At 47.5% G+C, this 2902-nt stretch overlaps 1 protein-coding gene across 1 annotated transcript; it reads left to right on the top strand.

Annotated features, from left to right (window-relative positions):
• The first annotated feature begins 1412 nt into the window (after positions 1-1412).
• Positions 1413-2622, top strand: LOC119570243 (mucin-2-like). The gene is made up of 3 exons (XM_037918064.1): positions 1413-1573; positions 1618-2349; positions 2397-2622. The coding sequence occupies exons 1-3, from the start codon at positions 1413-1415 to the stop codon at positions 2620-2622; spliced, it is 1119 nt and encodes a 372-aa protein (XP_037773992.1).
• The last annotated feature ends 280 nt before the right edge of the window (positions 2623-2902 follow it).

The following is a 2902-nucleotide window of genomic DNA, read 5'->3' as shown; positions in this document are numbered from 1 at the left end:
AACATAGATTTTGGGATCCTGAGGGTTGCACATATATGAAAAGTCTCATAAGGAAGAACTAGTAGATCTGATTAACTCTCAAAGGCCTGAAAGCTGTACCATAAGGCACTACGATCAGTATAGAGATGGCAAGCCTTCCTATGGGTGGCACCGAAGTCAAACCAGACAGTGTGATGTGGTTATTGCCAGAATACGTTTAGGTTACAGAATGTACTGACAATTGCACGGTGCAAGAAGTGCAGATGAATCTAGATGTAGACTGTGTAACGAAGAAAACAAACGAACGCTTGAGCACTATATCTCGGAATGTCCTGTGATACAGCCTTTTAGACCACCTAACATGAGGTATAAAGAACTATGTGAATATTTCATTTCATCTGATTCATTGGAAGATATACTCGAACTATACCCTAAATTTACTATGTAATAACTACCGTAAGCAAATAACAGTGTTATTCAAACACAGTGGCAAAAGCATATGAAAGTAATAATTTTTGTATGATGTATGATTTATATTTCTATTTTACCTTGTACAACTACAGTAGTTACAGACTACTGTACAATGTCAGATACATGTAAAACTGTAATCATGATTCCCCACGCCTGAGCAGATAGCCAGGGTGGTAAATAAACTTACTTAACTTTACCTCCCAGCCCACGCCTCTTGTTATTTAGTTAGTTTAATAATTATTTTCATTTTTTTTTTTTTTTTACTTTAAATGTGTTTGTGTCACTTTACTGTTTTATCAGGTTTTGCTACCTGTTTTATTTTTTCCCTATTTTTACCTGAAATGTTTTTTCATGTAATTTTATTGTTTTAGCAGGTTTTACTCCCTGTTTTGGTATATTTTTCAATTTTTCTTTAGATTTAATTCATTTTACTGTTTTAGCAGCTTTTGCTGCTCCCTTTAGTGTTTTTCCACTTTTTACTTTAAATGTTTTTCATAGTCTTTGACTGTTTTAGTAGGTTTTGCTGCCTGCCTTAGTAATTTTTTTTAGGTTTACTTTAACATTTTATTTGTTTTATTCTACTTTTATTGTGTTTTAAGCAGATTTACTTTTCATATGTTTTATTGTATATCAGGTTTTACCTTACAGTTTTGATGCATTTTAGATTTCCTGGCCAGTACCAAGTTAATTTTTTTTTTTTTTTGACATTGTATTTTTGTAACTCTGCCTTTTACCCTTTGTGCACTTTTATTTATTTTTACCAGTGCTCAGGATGTGTGATGTCTGTGGTGTCTACCTATGAACGCTGAAATCTCGCAGAATATAAGTGTGTGTCGCGCCCAAAGTGCAGTGATCTTTTTCCGTGTGACGTGGAAGGTTGTGGGTCTGTACCGTATAGACTGCGGTCACGCACCACACTGCCTAACAGACCACAGGTGCTGCCTGCCATGCCCCGCAGCAAGATGTCACAGCCAGGGTCACGACCACCGACCCCGGAGGATGCAGGCCCCCAGGACGAACTACCCCCAGGGCCAGACCCACGGTTGGCACCAGCTCGGAGTGCTATGGCCTTGGGAGGGGCACTGTCTGATTCTGGGACTGCTGGCCTAGAAATGCAGCAAAGGCAACTGGCCCAATTGGAGGCACGGCTTATGGACTGGTTGGGAGCACAGGTGGGGACCAGCTGGCCCGCATGCAGGCACAGATGCAGATGCAGATGCAGGCACAGATTCAGGTGTTGGCTACTCTCCTGAAAGGTCAACAGCCCACGCCTTCCACTGTCGCCGATGAGAATTTGCCAGCCGCTGATGCTGTGCTACCACCTTCTTTGTCGACCATCCAGACCTGCCGTGAGGAAGCTACTGGACAGCAGCCACGTCTGCCTCCATCAGTGCCTGTGGGCCCACAGTCTACTGCATTTGTGGCCTCGTACCTGACCTCTGCAGTAGACAACCAGCCCGTCAGAGATGGGAGAGACGTTACCGGACCTCAGCAGATGGTAACTCCTACACCAGCTGTCGTGTCAGCACCATCACCGCCCACCTTGTCAGGGACTGAAGCTGCGACCCAGCCCCGGCCTCCAGTGCTGCCTCAGCCAACACAGTATGGGCCACCTCCGCAATATACAGCGCCTGTACTACAGCCCCTGTCTATCAGCACTCCAACACATCCTGCAGCAGCTGATGGCACCCCGGTCTCCTCATCCCAGTCATGGCCAGTTCAACCCTGTGATCGTGCTTGCTCTTGTTCCACACTGACCAGCGGACGTGATGAGGTCCCTGTCTTTTGTGGGGAGACGCCAGTCTCCCAGGGCATCCAGTGGAGTCCTGGATTTCCAGCATCGAGCTCGCAACCCGGCCTGCCACCTCCGAGGCTTACATCCGCATGGCGCGTAGCAAGGTGAGCGGATATGCCTGGTCAGTGTTGAACAGCCCAGTGTTTACCAGCATCCAGGACTGGGTGAGTTTCAAGGCTCGGCTATGGGACCAGTTTCGGGGTATAGCAACGGCTCAACACTTTTATGATATGCTGGCCCAAGCAAGGATGGCAGTAGGCCAGGGGCCTCTGGACTTCTTCCGTGCCGTGGAGCTGGCAGTACAACAGGGCCTGCGAGACTATCCTCAGGACATCGGGAATACTGAGGGTCTAATGCAGCGCATTAGGGTTACCTGAGTGGCTTCGAGGTCAGCTGCTCTGGCATGACTTATCGACCCGCAAGATGGCCGAGAAATGCCAGTCTGTCTGGGACTCTGTGGTAGGGGCAAGACATACCCTACCAGATGTGCACGGGCTCCTGAGAAGGGGACAGATGTCGAGTCTGTGGCCACCAGCATGGCACTGTGACAGGATGGTCCTAGGCCTTCACAACCCAGGGCAGAACCCCCACACCGACATCACCCCGCCGATGGTCTCGCCGGGTAGGAAATGGGCAACGCTCCTGGTGTGACTATCA

This window comes from Penaeus monodon, unplaced genomic scaffold (genome assembly GCF_015228065.2).
Source record: "Penaeus monodon isolate SGIC_2016 unplaced genomic scaffold, NSTDA_Pmon_1 PmonScaffold_234, whole genome shotgun sequence".
Taxonomy (NCBI): Eukaryota; Metazoa; Arthropoda; class Malacostraca; order Decapoda; family Penaeidae; genus Penaeus; species Penaeus monodon.
This window is presented reverse-complemented; position numbering and strand designations above follow the sequence as displayed.

Bases quoted from the DNA above. Each gene is read 5' to 3' on its own strand.
- LOC119570243 (XM_037918064.1), top strand. From the start codon at position 1,413: ATGTCACAGCCAGGGTCACGACCACCGACCCCGGAGGATGCAGGCCCC. The intron at 1,574-1,617 runs GCAACTGGCCCA...ACTGGTTGGGAG, and splicing joins GGCCTAGAAATGCAGCAAAG to CACAGGTGGGGACCAGCTGG. The intron at 2,350-2,396 runs GTGAGCGGATAT...AGTGTTTACCAG, and splicing joins TCCGCATGGCGCGTAGCAAG to CATCCAGGACTGGGTGAGTT.